At 37.8% G+C, this 21699-nt stretch overlaps 2 protein-coding genes and 1 pseudogene across 5 annotated transcripts in view; 1 reads left to right on the top strand and 2 right to left on the bottom strand.

The window, feature by feature from the left end:
• The window catches only part of LOC127634872 (CYFIP-related Rac1 interactor B-like), a 74266-nt gene extending 67870 nt beyond the window's left edge, over positions 1-6396 (bottom strand). For 3 of the 4 annotated variants that reach the window (XM_052114597.1, XM_052114602.1, XM_052114601.1), the window contains exon 1: positions 6264-6396. The gene's annotated coding sequence lies outside the window, so the exon portion shown is untranslated. Of the gene's footprint in view, positions 1-1706; positions 1726-6263 lie in introns of those variants that run through there. The other variant, XM_052114599.1, reaches the window with a different exon arrangement.
• Positions 6397-11439: 5043 nt separating this feature from the next.
• On the top strand, positions 11440-12970 carry LOC127634873 (elongation factor 1-alpha-like; annotated as a pseudogene).
• A 583-nt stretch (positions 12971-13553) lies between these two features.
• The window catches only part of LOC127634865 (arf-GAP with SH3 domain, ANK repeat and PH domain-containing protein 1-like), a 99446-nt gene continuing 91300 nt past the window's right edge, over positions 13554-21699 (bottom strand). The window contains exons 25-30 of the mRNA XM_052114589.1: positions 20022-20192; positions 18572-18650; positions 18202-18260; positions 17308-17810; positions 15307-15429; positions 13554-14755 (exon numbers count right to left, since the gene is read on the bottom strand). Coding sequence (XP_051970549.1) covers positions 14681-14755; positions 15307-15429; positions 17308-17810; positions 18202-18260; positions 18572-18650; positions 20022-20192 — 1010 coding nt within the window. The 3' untranslated portion in view covers positions 13554-14680. The remainder of the gene's footprint in view (positions 14756-15306; positions 15430-17307; positions 17811-18201; positions 18261-18571; positions 18651-20021; positions 20193-21699) is intronic.

Below are 21699 nucleotides of genomic sequence, written 5' to 3'. Positions count from 1 at the left end.
ATTTTTTTATTATTATTATTAAATAATAATTAATACATTCATAATCTCCACCTATATTCAGTTTTTTTAATGCCGGATAGAAAAGTATCTATCTTTGTAGAGCAATAAAATACTGCAGAATAGTCTCACTAGTCACAGATACACTTCAGAAAATTGAGTACACAACTATTTCTGGGCTTAAAATATTAAAAAAAACAAATCAATGCAGAACACTGTATCTCAAAAGCAATACAATGTGGCCCCCTATACACTACTTACAGCCCGATGTGGCCCCTTTACCAAAATAGTTACAATTATTAATAATTACACACAATCAACTTTACAAATTTGTTTCAGGATTTTACATGAGTAAATGTTATATTTTGACAAAATGTTATAGTTTCATATGAAATAATCTAAATGTAGTATCTATTAGACCTCATTTTATATCAACAGTGGCAGCTGTAGTTAAAGTTTCAAGATGTGTTTCAGCTAATATTTATTTTTCATAAATACATTAATTTATTATTATTATTATTATTATTATTATTATTACTATTATTTAAGACTAGCACACTGACCTAACCATGGTAGCAAGGAGCCTTTCCTTCTGTGTAATATGTGTATAAATATGTAATATTAGGTAACAAACGGAATAATAATGGGCTCATAAATAAATATGCTCTTAGACTTTGAGGTTGACATCATCAACAAAAATAATGTCACTTGATGCATGTCCTTGTACTTGAAAACTATGAACAAAACTATACAACATAAGAGGAAATGCAACCCAGGATACATTAAATACAGTTTATGTTTAATCTATGGCAGGTCGACACTTGATTTCCAATATAAAATCTGTCCTGAAGCAAAACCAGTTGAGAACCACTGAGATAAAGTTACAGACAGGAGCAGTCTGGCCTCAATGTCATGCACCTACATTATATGTTAACTGTTAATAATCATAGGACATTACTTTAAAAGCTCACACAGCTGATGTTATTTTTCATTTAACATGCTATTATAACATGTAAACTAACATGCTTTAGTTATATAACACGTTATAGTTACATTATATTTTTTATCATGTTTATAATTCTGTTTATTAAAATTCTGTTAGCTTTCTTATTCTTTCTATTTATTTATTTTCAAAAGGGATTTTTTTGCACATATGTACCAAGAGTGGACGCAACAACATTCTTAAAAGTGCAACTCATACTTCAATAAAATAAATGGTTTCAAGTTTCAATAATAATTAAGTGTTTGCTCAAAAATAAATAAATAAATACAATTACTAGAGATGCACCGATTGCAATTTTCTTGGCCGATTTCGATTTCCGATTTTTGCAAGTGTGACCTGCCGATACCGATTTTTTTACGATTCCGATTTTCTTTCTAAGAACTATTATTGACCACATATACAAACAAAATCTACCTTTCTTCAATGCTAAATTTTATTTTCATAATAAAATCAATTATTAAACATTACAATTTCCCCCAAACTGCACTAAGTTACAGGATCTTCTCTCACTTAAACAACTCTCAAAATAAAGTGCTCTGTGACTAGAAAGAGGTAGAAATAACAATTAACTGCAAATGAGTTGCTTTATATAACAGATGTAATTTTCCACTATTTCTATAAATGGACCTTTTTCTCTTTATTACTCGTCTAACAAAACAATTCCAAAGATCTGAAAAAGCTGAAGTGTCCAATATGCTCAACTTACGTTAGATGTCCAAATATCAGTTGTAAAACAGAGCACTGCTTCGGGAACGGCTTGCATACCTGTCAACACTCCCGTTTTTCCCGGGAGTCTCCCGTTTTGTTATTTCTCCCAAAAAAACTCCCGTAATTTGTATGGCCCAAACCACGTTATATGAATAATCACATCAATATATTATTCCAAGGTGGTCCAGTTGCCAGATCTTGAATGAAACGCATCCTACTCACACAATCAACACATCATACACATTACAAATCATTTATGACCACAATCTGGCAACCTACAACCCAGTTGCGCTGTTGATATCTGCGCAGGCAGTAGAGGTGGGATGTTAAATCAAGCATCACTGGTAGAGGGGAGGAGAAGACTCAGCTGGTGTTCCGGTGAAAAAAACTAAATATACATGTACATTTAACAACAGCTGGATGGAAGAATTAAATTTCATATCCCGAAGCCATATCGACAATGCCCACGCCTTTTGAAATGTGTGTCGCAATGATTTTAATATCAGACATGGTGGGAAAAATTATGTTAAATCACAAAGGCACAATTTGTATTTATTTAGCCTGCCTCTGCCATCCAACACCCCCCTTCCCCTCTCCCGGATTTGTGTACCTAAATGTTGACAGATAACAGGCTGCGTGTGTGACATGACACGAGATTAAACAACTCGGGCAACGTGACGTCGGAAAGTACCTCATACTCTGTATCGAGGAAATTTATCAGATTTCTGATCCCTCTGTCCTCAACTATGGAGAACAGCTGGTCATCCAGGGCCATGAATTCCATCATTTTCCTCGTAATTGCTTTGGTCTTTTTGCTGCTCATTCCAAGGAATGATAGGAGAGGCTGCTGACTAGGGTTGCCACCTATGTCTGATAAAAAACCTGGACAAATCAATGACCCGGCCACCGCTTTGCTCACAAGTGAAAATGTCCATTAGACATTAGACTCAGAAGACACAATTGGTCGTTGTGCAGTAAGATTGTGCATAGTCGTGAATATTTTAAACATCTCAAGTATTCTCACTTATCTTAACTTATAGCTTACCTGGTTGCTTAGATACTGGTGCTTGTGCTTGCTTTTGCTTTGCTAAAGAAATAAGTAGAGGGATGACATTAGATTTGCATTTACCATACCTTAGCCACATCTATAGCCACTTTTATTTAGTATGTCTCAATCAGACATTGGAATAACAAAATCATACATAAATGGGCCTTAGCTTACCTAGTCTTCCATCTATACTTGGCGCTTCCCTTTGCTGCAGCTATCAGTGGTTTCTGTTCTTCAATGAATGTCTTGAATTCAGTGCATGACAATTTGAAATTCAATCTGACCTGAAGCTCAGACTTCACCATTGCAACTGACAGTCTGTTTCTTTTATCGGACCAAACATCCTCCATATGACTGAACACTCTTTCTGCATAGGCATTACTGACTGGTATGGAAAAACAAAAGCAACTACTTTCAACAGCTCAGTGGATTCAGTTGCCTTGCTAAAAAATTATTTGTTTTAGCATGGTCATCCAAAGCAGTTTTGCCTTCATGTTTAACCAGAATTTTAACTGAGCATACGGAGCAGGTAGCATAAAGTGGGTCGCCTGGTGTTGGCTTTAGCCATGTGGAGTAATTGTAATTTTTCAACCAGTCATTATTAAAATATGTCGAATGTTTCATTTTCTTTTTACTGGCCTGTCCGTCTTTGTGAACACACTGTCATCTTCGCTCTTCCGTCTCGCCACCCATGTTAACGCTAACGAACGACGTTGACGTACAATCTTCTTCACACTGCTTCTCAAATTGCCGCCTGTAGTAACTGGCTAGCTGCCAAGAAGACAGACGCGCTAGATGACGTAGCCTACGTCACGTCACACGTCCCAGAGCCAATGATAGCGGATTCTACACACCAGAGACACGGACCACTCTGTGCACAACGCATAGGCTATTTCAAGTGGAGACAAAATAGATAGTTGAATATACATATTCACGTAGCCTTTCGAAAACCGGGACATTTAGTGTCCCGGGAGAGTGGATAAATTTCCCGGGACAGGTTATTAAAAAGAAGGACAATCCCGGTAAAACCGGGACAGGTGGCAACACTACTGCTGACTTGTGGCTGGCTCTGAGCTCTGGCTTTAGCCGCTTTCACTTTTTAGCTTCTTTTTTAAAATGGGCATTTTCAGCTGGGTGATGGTGTTATAAATGTCTAATTATGTTTAGACATGCAGAGAGATTCATTTACAAATCTGTGTCATTCCAGAAAGCAAGACATCCAAAGAGCTTCTGCTTGATTTAGTGTACAATTATTGTAAATACAACTGCACTATGATCATTGATTCCAATGCTTTCCAAAGGTAGCCGACTCGCTATTTCAGCAACCTGGTCTCAAAGAATCATGTTACTGTACAATTTTTGCAAAATGTTTTTATGTGGCTCAGAGTATATATCACAGTATGGTGAACATGTGGATGAATCTACACGTCTTTGTGTTTATCCCACCTATTGGATGGAGATTGTTTTATAGATTATTTTCTGTTAATATGTAATGTTAATATGAGTGGATTGTCTCTCTCCACATGGAATGGGTTGGGGCACACCATAAAAAGCAGGAAGGTTAATTCTTTTCTTAAATGTAAGAAATATGATATTGTGTTTCTTCAATAAATGCATCTTAACCTGCAGAAAGCTGAAAAATTTGGGAAGATATGGGGTGGACATGTTTTCTTTAATGCTGGTTCAAGTAACAGCAGGGGAGTCATTACATTGATAAGTAAACATCTGCAATTCAAATGTCTCTAATAGATTAATGATAAATTAAGAAGAGTCATTATTGCTTTATCAGAAATTCAGGGGCAAAGGTTGATTTTGGCTAATATTTACGTACCTAATGTTGATGATCAGGGCTTATATATTGATCTTCAATGGATGTTGCAAGCCACTGGCACCCCTCATGGTATAATATTGGGAGGAGATCCACCTCAGTCCAGCAAAAGCCCTTTACAGCAATATTGACACTTCACAGGATGTGTAAAATTCTTGAAATTTGGAAACCTTTGAACCCATCTGGTAGGGACTATAATTTTTTTCATCAGTCCACAAGATTTATTCTAGAATAGATTATTTTTTTTATATTTAAGTCCCTCATTTCATCTGTTGTGGATTGCACAATTGGAAACATCTTGGTCTCAGATTACGCCCTGGTGAGGTGTTGGCATATACAGAGAAAAATAAATCATATAGTTGGCGCTTTAATGTATCCCTTTTGCAAAATCATAAATTCTGTTATTATACAATGTCAGTTATAAAGCCTTTTATATGTCCCTTACCCAACATTAAGCTTACATGACATCAGAATGATCTAAAGGCAAACCATGCTGGCATGATCATCCTGCAAAACATGTTACCACATTAGAAACCCATCTCAATCTGGATATGACTGAAAATATATAGGCTACAGCAGCAATACAAAACGAGGTGTCAGAAATCACCACGTCACAGTCTTCCTGTATGCTTGACTCAAAGCCTTACCTGCATACCATAAAAGGAGAGGGAAGGACGGGCATTAACACATTAATCGAATGGTGTGAACTCAGTTGTAGCATGCAAATGACTGTGATGGCAGAGGTTCATGATTTATCCATATAATCTGATATAACACAATATATATAAAGAGGTTTATAGAGACTGGATTCACCAGGGTTCATGTTTGATTACAGTTTAAACCATCTCAAATTGGTAGAGCTGAGTTGTGAATATACAATCACACAATCCTGCTGTCTATGCCACACTAGCAATGATTTAACTATGACTTCTCAGAGATAAAAGAATAAGCTTTAAAAAAAAAAAAAAAAAAAAGGGAAGTGCTATAAATTGCATTATATAATTGCAAAACATGCCACTGTTTGCCATATGTCCCACTGCTTTAACAAAGGCAATTTAGATTTGCATAATATATATATGCCAATATTTACATAAAGAATACCAATGATTTGAATCTGTAGAGGTGGCAGGCAAACTCATCGGATAGGCACAGTTGTAATCAAACACACGTTTCTCACATATATAAGTATATATCTGAACCAGAAAAAGTTTAGCAAATTATGTCATTGCACTGATGGATAAATGACCCCTAGTTGCACTAAGCATGCACCTGGACACTTTCAACAGACCCACTTGGGACCACAGATCTGTGCTTTCTGCCTGTCATAAAGAGGGTAAGATACAGTATATGGGTAAGATAACAATGTTGCACAATGCATGCACTCAGTGGGAGAAGTTCCACTTGGACTGCATTGCACTATGTGATCCATAAGCTGCTTTATCGTTTCCACCTGTGCTCGTCATAAATGCATTTATATACCACTCTAAAACGCTCATCTGTTCCTCTCTGTACCCTTTCAAACAACGGATGGGTGACGTCGCGCTGAACGCACACCGCTCAGCCACATGCTGTACTAATGCACTAATGCAATATGAGAAATGAATATGCACAATGAAGCCACACACATACAGAAGAGAACAAGCGCGTGCGATCGACATAAGAAAGGAACGAAGACACACCTTTGATTGTGAAGTGCTGAAAACCTCGTATGGGTTCCTGGTAGCACGCTACAAGTTCCAGGGAGAGAATGGTTTGGAGATCTCTCTCTCTCTCTCTCTCTCTCTCTCTCTCTCTCTCTCTCTCTCTCTCTCTCTCTACACACACACACACACACACACACAGCTTTCTTACCGACTGTTATTTCCGGGTTAATAAAACGTCATTGTGCATCTCTCATTAATTTCAAACAAATGCTCTGTGGCATAATTTTAGCACCGACTTGAATTATATAATATGACAGCATTAAATCACCAGATATTAGGTATATAGTGGTAGGCATTCATGTATATTCGAAATGCAATCATTTATTGTTTGTATCTGAAGTTAGTGCAGTTCTATACTATGCGCCCCCTGCTGGTCAAATGCTGCTGTTGCAGATGCGAGACACACCTGATGCACGCAGTCAGTACCGTTATGTAAACCAGTGCAAACGCGACAGGTTACAACTGACTGTCAATACACGGTCCACGAAGACGGTAGTCGACTGCTTATATAGATGTATGTATGTATGTATGTATGTATGTGTGTGTGTATAAGATTGTAATAATGTACAGATTTAGCTGTTTCGGAAGGAAATTGGTACTTTAACTCACCAAAGTGGCAAAGTTTAGTCAGGACATTACTGATGTAAAAAACCCAGCACCATTACTAGTTGAAAAAAAGTCATTTTTGATAAAATCCAGACAGGCCCCATTTCCAGCAGCCATGACTCCCAACACCTTATCCTTGATTAATCATGCTAAATTGATAATTTTTGCTAGAAAATCACTTGTCATTATATCAAACACAGTTCAAAGCTTTTTGATTTGTAAAATGAAGTTTAGCCTAACATTGTCTTTGTGTTTGTTTTTGTGTTGCCACAATATGCGGCTGGCATGTCTTACAGTCTTACTTTCTCTAGAAACAGTTAATCATTGTTTTGAGGAAAGAAGGCTATACAATGCTTAAAATTGCCAACAATATAAATTCATACAAATGTGTACACTAAACAAGAGGATAAGTACATCAGAGACTCTAGTTTGAGAAATAGACACCTCACATATCCTCACATGACAGCTTCATTGAATTCTACCCGCTCAACTCCAGTTTCATGTACAACAGTAAAGAGAAGACTCAGGGGTGCAGGACTTAATTATGGGAAGAATTGCAAAGAAAAAGCCACTTTTGAACAGAAAAACAAAAAGAAAAGTTTAGAGTGGGAAAAGAAACACAGACATTGGACAACAGATAATTGGAAAAGAGTGTTATGGATCTTAACCCCACTGAGCTTTTGTGGGATCAACTAGACTTTCAGGTGCGTGAGAAGTGCCCGACAAGACAGACACATCTTTGACAAGTGCTACAGGAAGTGCGGGGTGAAATGTCACCTGAGTATCTGCACAAACTGACAGCTAGAATGCCAAAGATCTGCAAAGCTGTCATTGCTGCACGTTGAGGATGATGAGAACTCTGATGAGCAAGTTCTGAATATTTTTTTCTAAATGTAATAGTAATTTTTCACATTATTAATGTCCTGACTATACATTGTGATCAGTTTAATGCCACTCTGGTGAACAAAAGTACCAATTTCTTTCCATAAGAGCAAAATCTGTACATTATTCCAAACTCTAGCCACCAGTGTATATATATTAGGGCTGTCAATCGATTACAATTTTTAATCGAATTAATTACATTTTGTCCTGATTAATTAATCGCAATTAATCACATTTACAAATATTTGCTGAAAAAGCCCTCATATAACAATAATTCAATATATAATGATTATACATATTTATATCAATATATAATTATACAGTTATCTTTAAATAGTATAAAATATATATATATATATATATATATATATATATTATTCAGATAATTAAAATGCATTCTTGTAGCAGAAGAGTTAATCATTAATAAGACAATACAAAAAGCGGCTTTAGAATACAATGTATTGTTTACTACCATATTATTGAACATACAGTGGGTACGGAAAGTATACAGACCCCCTTAAATTTGTCACTCTTTGTTATATTGCAGTCATTTGCTAAAATCATTTAAGTTCATTTTTTTCCTCATTATTGTACACACAACACCCAATATTGACAGAAAAACACAGAATTGTTGACGTTTTTGCACATTTATTAAAAAAGAAAAACTGAAATATCACATGGTCCTAAGTATTCAGACCCTTTGCTGTGACACTCATATATTTAACTCAGGTGCTGTCCATTTCTTCTGATCATCCTTGAGATTCTACACCTTCAATTGAGTCCAGCTGTGTTTGATTATACTGATTGGACTTGATTAGGAAAGCCACACACCTGTCTATATAAGACCTTACAGCTCACAGTGCATGTCAGAGCAAATGAGAATCATGAGGTCAAAGGAACTGCCTGAAGAGCTCAGAGACAGAATTGTGGCAAGGCACAGATCTGGCCAAGGTTACAAAAAAATTTCTGCTGCCCTTTAGGTTCATAAGAGCACAGTGGCCTCCATAATCCTTAAATGGAAGACGTTTGGGACGACCAGAACCCTTCCTAGAGCTGGCCGTCCGGCCAAACTGAGCTATCGGGGGAGAAGAGCCTTGGTGAGAGAGGTAAAGAAGAACCCAAAGATCACTGTGGCTGAGCTCCAGAGATGCAGTCGGGAGATGGGAGAAAGTTGTAGTAAGTCAGCCATCACTGCAGCCATCCACCAGTCAGGGCTTTATGGCAGAGTGGCCCGACGGAAGCCTCTCCTCAGTGCAAGACACATGAAAGCCCGCATGGAGTTTGCTAAAAAACACCTGAAGGACTCCAAGATGGTGATAAGTAAGATTCTCTGGTCTGATGAGTCCAAGATATAACTTTTTGGCCTTAATCCTAAGCGGTATGTGTGGAGAAAACCAGGCACTGCTCATCACCTGTCCAATACAGTCTCAACAGTGAAGCATGGTGGTGGCAGCATCATGCTGTGGGGGTGTTTTTCAGCTGCAGGGACAGGACGACTGGTTGCAATCGAGGGAAAGATGAATGCGGCCAAGTACAGGGATATCCTGGACGAAAACCTTCTCCAGAGTTCTCTGGACCTCAGACTGGGCCAAAGGTTCACCTTCCAACAAGACAATGACCCTAAGCACACCGCTAAAATAATGAAGGAGTGGCTTCACAACAACTCCGTGACTGTTCTTGAATGGCCCAGCCAGAGCCCTGACTTAAACCCAATTGAGCATCTCTGGAGAGACCTGAAAATGGCTGTCCACCAACGTTTACCATCCAACCTGACAGAACAGGAGAGGATCTGCAAGGAGGAATGGCAGAGGATACCCAAATCCAGATGTGAAAAACTTGTTGCATCTTTCCCAAAAAGACTCATGGCTGTATTAGATCAAAAGGGTGCTTCTACTAAATGCTGAACAAAGGGTCTGAATACTTAGGACCATGTGATATTTCAGTTTTTCTTTTTTAATAAATGTGCAAAAATGTCAACAATTCTGTGTTTTTCTGTCAATATGGGGTGCTGTGTGTACAATAATGAGGAAAAAAAAATGAACTTACATGATTTTAGCAAATGGCTGCAATATAACAAAGAGTGAAAAATTTAAGGGGGTCTGAATACTTTCCGTACCCACTGTAAGTCAATCATTGGCATACAGCAAGATGCATCAGAGGGAAGTGAGCCGGCGTGCTGGTCAAGCTCCGACAGCACGGCTTTCGAACCATGCTGCCAAGCATACATCTGGCGAATCTCCGCTCTTTTTCTAACAAAACAGACAAATTACTTCTCACCCCCAAAAATAAGGACCTAGGAAATTCTGCTGCATTGTGCTTCACGGAAACCTGGCTGAGTAAAGTCACTCCGGATAGCGCATTACATTCATAAACTGTAAGCCTTTCTACTTGCCACTGGTGTTTTCCACGTGTATTCTTGTGAGTGTCTCTATATGTGTGCTTGAACGCAGCACTGCAACAGCTTGCTGATCAGATTATAGACACGGAACAACAACCCATTACATTTATTATAAATTCTTGAAGATTTTAACAAGTCAAATCTCACACTTGAACTGCCCAAATACAGACAGCACATTACATACTCCCCACACTGGATCATTGATACACAACAATAAAGGATGCATATCGCACTGTCCCTAGAGCAGCTTTGGGACTCTCTGGTCACTGTCTGGTTTATCTTCTTCCAACAAACAAGCAGAAACTAAAATCAGCTAAACCTGAAGTAAGGACTGTAAAAAGTTGAGAAGAATACCATATCAGAATACTATTCTAAGATAGGGGTTGGGGCTGTTTTGGCAGCATGAGGGGGACCTACACAATATTAGGCAGGTGGTTTTAATGTTGTGGCTGATCGGTGTATGTATGTAATTTATGTGTGTGTGTGTGTGTGTGTGTGTGTGTGTGTTTGACCCCAACTTCCCTTTTATTTTCCAATAAACAAACCTTCCTTATATGACTCCTTCCATAAGTTCATTTTTGCATTTATTTATTTTATCAGGGACAATACACATGAATAAAAAAGCTTCTTGGAAAAAGAGTAGCACTTTACAATAAGGTTGTATTTGTTAACATAAGTAAATGCATAATCATACATTTATTAATCTTGGTTAATGCTCATTTATAAAATATAGAATTGTAGTTCGGAATGCATTAACTGTTCACATATAACTTTATATATAACTCTCTCTCTCTCTCTCTCTCTCTCTCTCTCTCTATATATATATGTATAAAGCAACATTAACCAAAATTACTAAATGCTGTAAAAGTATTGTTTGTTAGTTCATGTTAACAAATACTATTGTTAACTAATACAACCTTCTTGTAAAATGTTACTAGAGGGGAAATAACTTATGTTTAGGCTTATAATATATATATATTCATTTAAATTAATATTTTTATTTAGAATTGTATTGAATAACCTGCCACAAATACATTTTCAGGTACATTTTTGTAAAGAATTGTGTAGTTTACACAATATATAATTTAGTAGAGGACTATAGTTAATTTGTGGGTGTGGCCATCATTATTGCACCAAAAGCAATGCAGCTTCAGACATTATTGGGCTCAGCAGGTCACAATCATAATTTTCAATACTTAAATGGCCACAGGACTGCTCAATTTGCAGTAATCTTTTTTTATATCTTGAAACTGAACTATTTACAAAATGGCAAAATAAAGAATCCACATTAACTTAGTCATAATTGGTCATGTGGACAGTGGCAAGTCCACTGCTCACTGTCTACAAATGTGGAGGGGTGGACCATAGAACACTTGCAATATGAGAAGGCTGCATCCCAAGTTCTAATGTTCTAGTGGTAGTTTGAATGACTAACCTTTTGATTAATCTCTTAATTTTGAAGATGGGAATGAGTTCTTTCAAGGATGCCTGGGTTCTGGACAAGCTGAAAGCAGAGATGGAACGTGGGATTACCACTGACATTTCCTTGTTAAATTTCAACACTCAGAAGTTCACCTTTACCATAATTGATGCACCTAGCCATTTTAACTTCATCAAGAACATGATCACAGGGACCTCACAGGTAGTGATGTACCTCAGGTGTTGATTCCAAGGGTGTTAAATTGGGTTTTTTCTTCTGGAACAAGCTTACAATCACATTTCTGTTGTAACTTGGTAACTAAATGGCAATCTTGTTTTTATACCCATTCAGGCTGATACTGCTCTACTGGTTGTCTCTGCTGCTGAGGGTGAATTTGAGGTTGGCATATCTCACAATGCTCAGACAAGAGTTTATGCTTTGTTGGCCTACACCCTTGAGGTTAAACAGCTCATGGTTTGCATCAACAAAATGCTGAACGAACCACTTTTCTGACAGAGACGTTACAATGAAGTAGAGCATATTTATTTTTTATCAAAAAGATTGGCTTTGACGTTGGTGCGGAGCCTTTCATACCAGTGTCTGGTTGGAGTGGTGAGAACATGAATGCTCCATCTCAGAAGGTGATGCAACATTACATTTCTTGTTTTGAAGATGATTATCTACTGTTCTGCTGACCTCAATTGCTTGTTTCAGATGCGCTAGTTCAAAGGATAGAAGCTCAGAAGGAAAGAAGGCCACTCATGGCCAAACCCTGTTGGAGGTCCTCTATTCCCTACTCCCTCATGTATGCAATGCAAGCAAACCACTGTACCTACCACTTCAAGATGTCTAGAAGATTGGTGATAGGTAGAACTTCCAACTAATTAAAGGTCTTAATTTACTACATGTTTGGCTGTCATGATGTAAACATTGGGTGAAATTTCAAATTGCTCTCCAAGGTGTCGGCACCATCCCTGTGGGTAAGATTGAGACAGGTGTCTTGAAGCCCGGTATGGTCCTGACCTTCTCCCCGTCGAAGTTGACTGCAGAGGTAAAGTCCATCGAGATGCATCATCAGGGCCTTCAAACGGACCTACCTGGCCACAACGTGGGCTTCAACATAATGTAGCTGTTAAGAAATTTAATAGTGAATAGCTTCAGATGTTAACCGTTTTATTACTCTAGTAGCTATGCTTCTGTATATTCAACTGTGGCTGTATTTGTATCCTTCAGATCATTTATTTTCTGTATTTCAACAGATAATCATGCTGAACCACCCGGATAGAATCAAGGTTGGTTACTCCCCTGTACTTGACTGCCACAAACCCACGTTTCCTGTCACTTTGAGCTGCTTGAGAAGCGGAAACTAGAAGACTGGCCCCAGTACCTGACATCAGAAGATGCCGCCACAGTCAAACTTGTCCCCAACAAACCGCTTCGATTGGAGAGCTGCTTCCATTATCCACCTTTTAGGTATGCAAGTATTTGAAGAGTCACACAATTGCTGGGAGAAGCTTTGGAATTTTAACCGTTTAAATATAATTTTACCCCCAAATTCTACTTTCTCTTCCAGGTCGAATTTGCAGCAAGAGATTTAAAACAGACATTTGCTAATTTACCAGCAGTCTGGTATGTGAACCAAGAATGTTCTGTTAAGTTTGTTTGTGTAGTTTTATAGGGTATCACTTTGCCAAAAGTAAAGCTGCTTTTTAAACGAGTTACTGAGTAATGGGTTGCTCAAATTGATTTGTGGGCCCAGTTTGAGATTTGGTATTGATTTTAAATGAACCATTATGAGTGTGTTGCTGGGCCACAAATAAGTTGTCACATTTCATGTTATTCTTTTTAATAAATTGTGAAGAACACTTCTAGACAGTGGACACTGTCCTCAGAAGCTGCAGTCAACAGCAAATATGTGTAGACTATCAAAATACAACCACATCTGAAAACTGATTGGGTGTATCAAAAAAGGGTGACCATGTGACATCTTTCCAAGAGGCTAAAAAAATAACTTGGAAGGTACACTTGCATTTTTGTGATGTTATCTTAAGACATTTAAAATGGATACATTCCCTAATTTTAATTTGCCATTAATTTCTTAAGTCTAAAAGATTGTCTTCTGGTGAATATAAATTGCAAGAGTGATTCAAATACTAGGTACCATAGTGGCTGTAGTCCTATGATTAGAGGTTTTGATGTTGTGACGGCATGCCAAAAGTGTTCTTGATTCTAAAAGCATGGGGAATATCATAGATTAAAATTGCATTCATTCTAATTGCAATTCATTTGCATTCTTAACACTTGAAGATATAACATAACTACAGAAATATTTCAAGTAACCAAGAATTCTCAAATGCTTGTCACAATAATAAAGATAAGAAACCAATGGTAACGATTGTGTTTATGGAAAGCCACTGACCTTCACAGATGAGACGGCAGTAAAAATACTTGCGTAGATGGCAAAACACTGGTATGGGATCACATCATTTGACCACAGGTTAATTATTTTACACAAAATAGTAAGCATGTTAGCTGGAGCACACATTAAATTAACACCATTTAACTCCTAGACATGCTTTAGTGGTGTATAAGGAAATGTGAAGGTAAAAACACAACTGAGAACTGATGTTCAGGAAAACAATAAATCCAGTTATTCCACCTGGAAGAGAAATCAACATATTTGTCCCTGCCATAGATGGCCACATTAAAACTTCTAATTATTTTAACAAAACTGCCCCCAGCCGTAATGTAGTGGCAGGTAGAGTACAAGTTCACACATTAACTTTTACAGACTTGAAGTTTCTACATTTACAAAAAAAAAAAACATCTTTGTATAACACTCACACAAATGTATGTACAATCTTACAAAGATACAGTAACTGTGGAGGAAAAGTGCTGGTCTTGTGGGTGCACTTAATAAAACGGCAAGGGTAACAGTGGTAAAGTTAGACACGGTTTATGTATTGTATGTCTATAATGGTAAGGTGTTTATTCATTGTGCTTGCATTGTTGATTCAAGCTGAAGTCAAGTGTGTTCCAAAGGCAGAGATTTTACACTGTACAGGAAGTGAAGGCAACATCTCTGTGTCAATCAGACAAGATGTGAACGAAAGACATCGGGAATACGCCTTTTCTCTCTGGCTGCCCCTCGATGTGCCCGATCTGAGAACAAAGAAGAATGTGGCATTTAAACACTTTACTGGGGTTTAAAATGGTGTAAATGTCTAAATCAAGTGTGATTTACAAACTATTCAACACATAGTGGATAAGGTACAATCAGCCGTTCATGCACTAATGACTAGCAGACTTTTCATTATCCCACTTATTATGCAGCTTCTAACCAATATAATAAACGTACAAAAATATTAATTTGATTTTTATGATTTCATCCGACAAAAGCAACTATGATATACAAGAGACATGCACATCTATGCAGGATAGCTGTTGCTTGGGACAACGGTCAATTCTAGTTTAGTAGTCATTATACAAAAATATTTCATTTATGTAATTTTTTTTATTATATAAAATGCCATGATTGACCAATCAGAATCAAGTATCCTAGAGAGCTCTCTATTGGAGGAGGATGGCGTAATGCAAAGCTTCAGTCACAGGTGTCATTCCTTCATACATGTATAACTTGGATGAAAGCATGTGCCAAATGTGTAAATGTAGAAATAATGTAATAATTGAATAATAAGTAGTTTTATACTCACCCACCACTCCGGATCTTCTTCTCCCGTTACCACGATTACCTCACCCTCAACAAACGTGAGCTCATCATCGTTATCTGCCTGGCAATCATAGATGGTCTTCACCCTTCGCATTTTACTCTTGATCTGAAAAAAAAAAAAGATAGTTAGATGTGAGCTCTGTTCCAAAACCTAGTGAGCTGCATACCTAGACAGTGTTTTATAGCATTATAGGTGCTCCAGACATGAAGACTGTTCTAAAAAGTAAGCAGTAACCTTATGCTGTCTTCTGAGAGGCTGTTCATACAGAGCATGCTTATGCATCTGTCTGCAGTGTTTAATTGTTTTTCTATGAAAACATGAGCTAGTCTGAAGTTTTTGACCATTGTGCCGTACCATGCTGTATTTTTTAGCATCTCGCACCATGAGTGCCGTGTTTTACAAGTGCTGTCAAGTTACATTTTTAAAAATGCATCTCGAGAGGCCTGCATTCTGTTTAATTTGTTGTGTTGTGTCGAGCTTTTTAAAGCAAGGAAATGTTCAGTTTGAACAGCCCCTTAAGGGCAAGTTGCAATACCCCAATAAACACTAACATCCAAAACTTGTTGTGTTTGGTCAGATGAGTGTGTTCACTCTATTGCCGTTTGATGTGTCGGTTTTCACTGATTGCCGTTTGTCAGGCCTTAGAATTTTTGAGCAGTCTGGTATGATTTTCCAACAAACGCTGACATAATCTGATTTCATCATGAACCGTTTCCATGACAATGAGGTAAGCGTCCAACTCATTGAAAATGAATGCGTGTGGCCGAATCTACATGGGTAGATCAGGAGAAACACAGTCAATCGCTTTTAATCACATTTTATGTAGCAAACATATTAAAGCATTCCGTTCCTAACATATCAAATCAGAATTATATGTTACTGTTGGGTTCAGCAGATTGTGTGAATGAGGGAATGTATACAAATCTATATCAAGATGCGGACAGAGAATAATTTGTGCTGAAGCGTGCTTTTCTCACTTGCAAGAAATAAAATTAGATGTAGATCTGCAATAATTACAAATATCAACTTTGCCCACATTTTATGGACAATCTCATGTGTAAAATATTTTTTGGCGCAGGAATTGAATACATACTATAAATATTTAATTAATCACGCACATGTGTGTATAGATAAGAAGGATATAGCAATTATTTTTACAAATTCTAAGGCATCTTTGTATGTATTATTCAGGGAGAAGGCAGTCCCAAAATGCATTGTGACAAGGTCAGTGGAAAGAATCCAAGTATTGATTTTTTTTTTTTTTTAAATATAATTACAAACATACTATTTTAACCAAACACTGATGTTTTTAGCTTAGCAACATGCTAACATGAAACTTAAGCACATACAAAGTAACATGTTACTGTCAAACAATTTGAGTTGAGTCTCCCATGCTCCAATCCTCACAACTCTCTGTGAAGTTGTTGCCTGTGAACAGCATTCCAAATCAGTCTCGATTCTCAATCACTCTATTTTCTTTTTTTTTCTATTTATTTTCTTATGGCATAATTTTCCAAAGTATGGATAGTGTTTTCAAAGTGTTACTTTTTTTGGCAGAGGAATTACTTTTTCACCATTCTAGTCCAGATAATAGGCACAATAAAAAATGTGTTTTGAAATGAAAACGTATTAGTGTGGATGTGGCCTGGAATGCTGCCTTAGGGGCATTTCTTGACTGAAAATGTTCTTGCATTAAAACAGCTAGATGCAGCAAAACTAATGGAACAGAATGCACCGGTCTCAAAACACCACCCTAAAAACATGCTGTTCAAGTGCAACATGCTAAAAAAAACAGCAAGACATAGCAAAATGGTCAAAAATGTCCATCTCACATGTTAACATAAAAAATACTTAAAATACAGTACAAACAAATTTTGAGTGAATGGCTCGCTAGGTTTTTAAACAAAGCTGTAGTAAGATTTTTTGTTAGAAGATTCCAAGTTGCTGGGAAAAAAAAACAATAACAATTTGCCAACTTCTTACAGGATTTATTTTCCTGGGCAATGGTACAGGTGTTTCCTCTGCTGATGTTGGACTTCCATTGGTGTCTTCACTAGACTGGACAGGCTGAGGTTGCAGTTCTCCTTGTTGAATGACTGTTGGACTATCTGACAGCTGGGGCTTGGGGGCAAATTCTCCAGATGGAGCCTTGTGGAGAAGCTCAGTAGGTTTGGCTGGGGAAATGTCAGTCAGTTGGGGCTTGGGCGGTAGGTCTTTCAGCTGAGGTTTAGGGGGTAGATCACCCAGCTGGGGTTTAGGGGGAAGGTCAGACAGCTGAGGTTTAGGAGGGAGCTCTCCTGGTTTAGGAGGTAATTCTGAAGGCTGTGGTTTAGGAGGCATATCCCAAGGTTGAGGTTTGTCAGCTAACGGAAATTTCTGTGGAGTGTCGGAGCTCTGCAGAGTCTTCTGGAACATGATTGGCTCAGGAGGCTGGTTTGTTTTATCCACGGATGGGTGATGGATGGTGTCAATCTTACGCAGGGCAACTAATGACAAACAAAATAATGTCAGCAGTTTTGTTATGCATTTGCTTCCTTATGTTTCATACGTTATAATGTACCATTCTGGATGAATTTGGAAGAAAATATGAGGAAATATTTTCTTCAATACCCAGTTCAAAAGTTAAGTCTGGTAAATGAAATACTCTAGTCTAGTGTTAACATTAGGTTATGATTAAGGTTGTGTATGTTTATGTATGATTGGCACCACTATGAAAGCACTGCCTTGCATTAATTTTTAAAAAGGCCTATGAATATTTGGATGTTTCTAACTCATTCTGTTTACAGATTTACATGTTCTAGGATTTTAACATTCAATGATTGTAATATTAAATCTTGGTAATTTAAATGTTGCACAGGTAGAAAGCATGTCACATACCCTTCTGAGGTAGGTTGGGAAGGACCCGTGGACCAAGTGTGGGCTTTGAGGTGTTGAGACTAGAATTGAAATATGGAACACATGCAAGTCTGAAAATAATGTCTGATAGCATATTTAGCATTCTGTGAGTCAAATTAATACAAGGTAACTGTTTTGCATTCCCAAATAACACGTTGACAAAGTTACAAGGACATATTCAAATGAATCATGAAAGACTATGTACTTAATTTGCAATCTGATGTTTGGTTACATTTTTAATGCAAATATGGTTCTGCTAATAAGCAGATATGCTCTAAATATAGCTCAACATACATGCTCTACAAAACTCAGTTCATTTGGTATGTGAGAAACTTGTTGGAAGTTGGTTCACCTTTGCTGTTGTGGAATGCCCTCAAATCTGTTAGTTACAGGAGAAATCTTGTTGACTGGTGGCGGTGTTGAATCGCTTCCTAGAATGACGAGTTTGTTTGACAGTAATCATTATAGTTGCACTGCGGAATGTCCTACCAAATGAACTTGGCTTCTTACTGTTATTAATGTACCTATCTGATCTTTTACATGGCAAAACCCCAACATTTTAAAGCATCTGTATTATCAATAGCAGAGGTAAGTCATTAAAACCAGGCCATGCACAATAATGGTCACAGAGAGACTGTGGATTTCCCATATCAATCTCAAATTATGTAATAGTCAATCAACACTGAAATGGAATTTAAACAATTCTAAATCTAAATATAAGCATGTAACTGCAATTTAATCAGAGAATTTTGTTGTCACCCATAAGCTCCGGACCATTATTTTGCCATGCCTGTTTTTTGTCATTACCCAAAATGGTAATTACCCAAAATGCACACCAATGGGGTAGGGCTCAATGCAAAGGTCAAAGGGTAATGATGGGGTCATTAGGCTGAACCTCTCAATGGCAATATGGTCCTTTCAGTATGGTTGATCATATCTAATGTATTTTTCAGTGCAACATGTAAAGAAACCATAGAGAATGAATGGGATTCAGATGATGTGGAAATACATTTCCAAGATAAACTGAAAATATATGCATGAGGCTAAGGGACAAGTCTATGATGGAGATAAAATATAACTTAGGGTCAATTTAAAGACTGATAGTCTTTCCATTTTTTTTCTTTTTCCAAAAGCAATTGGACTCGGTGTTTCCACAAAGAGGCAAAATGACCCTGCCCCAAATGTGGCACTAACAGTTCACTTTGGTGAATCAAAAGGCCTGACATATACTTTATGCAGGTACATTTCTATAAATACATTTAACTTTAACTCACTTGCTAAGCAATATTGTCTTCAAACTGTTGCTCTGCCATCACAGTAGTTGACTTGAGAGTAAACGCACAACAGAAGCGGACAGTTCGCACAAATGTCTGCTTAGGGCCTTTTGTGGCAACGTTGATACAATGCGTGTTATGAATTGCGATCTAACCAATTTTGAGCTTGCATAGCTAGAAGCTTCAATGGTCACATACTTGCTGTGGAGTCTGCACAAGTGTGAATTTGGTGTGTGGGTGTGTGTGTGTGGGGCTGGGGGGGGCTCATCAAGGGCGCAACTGAGCTTGTGAGCACCCCTCCAAAATCATAATATCACTCTACAGTCTTGTGGACTTCACGGCCACAGACATATAAAGGCCATGAGGCCGCAAAACCAAATCCAGAGCTCCATTTAGGCTAGAGACAAAATATCTCAAATAAATTAAACAAATCTGAATTCATAAAGATGTCTCATGTTGCAATGAATGAATGAAACCGGGATAAAAAAAAAGCTGCATTAGGAGGTCCAAGGTCTGCAGGTATCCCACCTTTAAAGAGCGGGGTGTGTGAGAGCAGGGTAGGGGGGTCAGATAGCGTGCGTTTGTGTCCAGGGGGAGGGGGTGGGGGCCTCTTCTTAGACAGGGTAGAGGAGCTGCCACTACCAGGGCTCGGACACGCAGGGGTGAGGGTGGAAGGGGTCGGGTTCGACAAGGGAGGGGCTGGAAAAAGAACAAACATACATAAAAAAAAATTTAAAAAAATTAAATGATGTCATGGGGAAAAATTGCTTATCATAAAGTGGAGTATAAGGGAGAAAGGAAGATGGATCAAAGGGAAGAAAATCACGAGAAATAATGTAAGTGTGGGTAACCACCAGGATAGGATGTTGTGTTACTGAAACTGAAGCAGTGCCAGTTAAGTGTGGTGCTTTAAACGGATAGTAGAGAGGGGTATCTAGGGGGGAAATGTAACATTAAAGCGTTAAATTATTTGAGACAGACAGTTAACAATTTAAGAACAGAAAAAAAAAATGGAAGAATGAGCTATTCTACATTATAGAATTGTAGAAATTTAGTTGGCCCAATAGGAGGACCACATTATCAGAGCAACAGCCAGTGAAAAGCTCAGCCAGAGAGAACAAGGAAGTGATGCATTGTTTAGAGGTAAGCAAATGCAGCGAGTTATTATCAACTTTAGCAAACAACAATGTGCTATGTTAACTGTACATAAGATATGACACCTTTTCACTTTCTAAATATAAGAACTGTAGCAGAATCACACAATTTTAACTGAAGCTGACTGGACCGCTACAACTTGGATTACAGCTCTGTTAGTGATGGCAATGCAGTGGTGGAGTGTTAAAGGAATGTTCTGGGTTCAATACAAGTTGAGCTCAATCGACAGCATTTGTGGCATAATGTTGATTACCACAAACATTCATTTTGACTAAAGGTTACAGTGAAACGCTTGCGGTGGAAGTGAATGTGGCCAATTTTTGTACGTTTTAAAGGAAGAAATGTGAAGCTTATATTTTATAAAAGCACTTACATCAATTATTCTGTGAAAACTCCAAACTAAATTAACGGAGCTGAAAAGTGGTTCAAATGGTCATTTTTACAGTCATTTTAGGGTTTGTTTACATTATATCGTCATGGAAACGGAGTAGTTTGGCTATAACTTTACACAGAACAGGTTAGAAAGCAGTTTTATCACACTAACATTATGTTGTTTATGTCTCGTGGCTAGGGCTGGGAAATATGACAATATATATTGCGCTGACAATATAGTGTCAATCAATTTTGCTATATTGTGTATATTGCAATTTAAATGTCCATGTGTGCAGCATGGACTTACCTATCAGTAGGCAGGAATTTACATGAGACCGAGAATTTTCAGAAACATGAAAAGGGGTTTTATGGCATAAAAGTATAGATAAAAAAAATCTATGTAATTCTTCTTGTGTACGGCACTTCTTTAGTGTTTAATATGCTTCTCATCTGACGCCTGCATCTGTGTTTCTTGTGAGCGTCTCTGGAACACGCAAGTGTGAGCAAGCCCAACAGGGTTCTCAATATTTACCGGAGAGTACAGAGCGGGATCACTCGTGCTTCTCAATCATTTTTGAGCCAGGAAAAACCCTGAAAACAGATTTCCACAGAACTGGATAACTCCCACACAAGTCAAGAAAATGAAGAGGACCCTGTTATTAAAAAAGGTGCGACATCT

This window comes from Xyrauchen texanus, chromosome 42 (genome assembly GCF_025860055.1).
Source record: "Xyrauchen texanus isolate HMW12.3.18 chromosome 42, RBS_HiC_50CHRs, whole genome shotgun sequence".
Taxonomy (NCBI): Eukaryota; Metazoa; Chordata; class Actinopteri; order Cypriniformes; family Catostomidae; genus Xyrauchen; species Xyrauchen texanus.
Note: the sequence above shows the minus strand (reverse complement) of the source record. Positions and strands in the feature narration are given on the sequence as shown.